General features: G+C 44.5%; 1 protein-coding gene across 1 annotated transcript in view; it reads right to left on the bottom strand.

The window, feature by feature from the left end:
- LOC111146147 (cylicin 2) overlaps nucleotides 1–245 on the bottom strand; it is a 5,467-nt gene that overhangs the window by 396 nt on the left and 4,826 nt on the right. Inside the window, 1 exon segment of the mRNA XM_022501567.1 lies at nucleotides 103–245. This exon segment is cut by the window's right edge and continues 8 nt beyond it. Within this exon segment, the coding sequence (XP_022357275.1) occupies nucleotides 103–245 (143 nt within the window).

The raw sequence follows: 245 nt of genomic DNA, 5'->3' as shown, positions 1-245 counted from the left end.
CATCTTTCTTTTCATCTTCAGATTCTGCACCTGACCCCTTGCCCTTCTTTGGGGCTTTCTTCTCTTTCTTGGCATCTTTCTTTTCATCTTCAGATTCTGCACCTGACCCCTTGCCCTTCTTTGGGGCTTTCTTCTCTTTCTTGGCATCTTTCTTTTCATCCTCAGATTCTGCACCTGATCCCTTGTCCTTCTTTGAGGCTCTCTTCTCTTTCTTGGCATCTTTCTTTTCATCTTCAGATTCTGCC

This window comes from Enhydra lutris, unplaced genomic scaffold (genome assembly GCF_002288905.1).
Source record: "Enhydra lutris kenyoni isolate GAN:26980312 unplaced genomic scaffold, ASM228890v2 scaffoldscaffold13, whole genome shotgun sequence".
NCBI lineage: Eukaryota > Metazoa > Chordata > Mammalia > Carnivora > Mustelidae > Enhydra > Enhydra lutris.
Note: the sequence above shows the minus strand (reverse complement) of the source record. Positions and strands in the feature narration are given on the sequence as shown.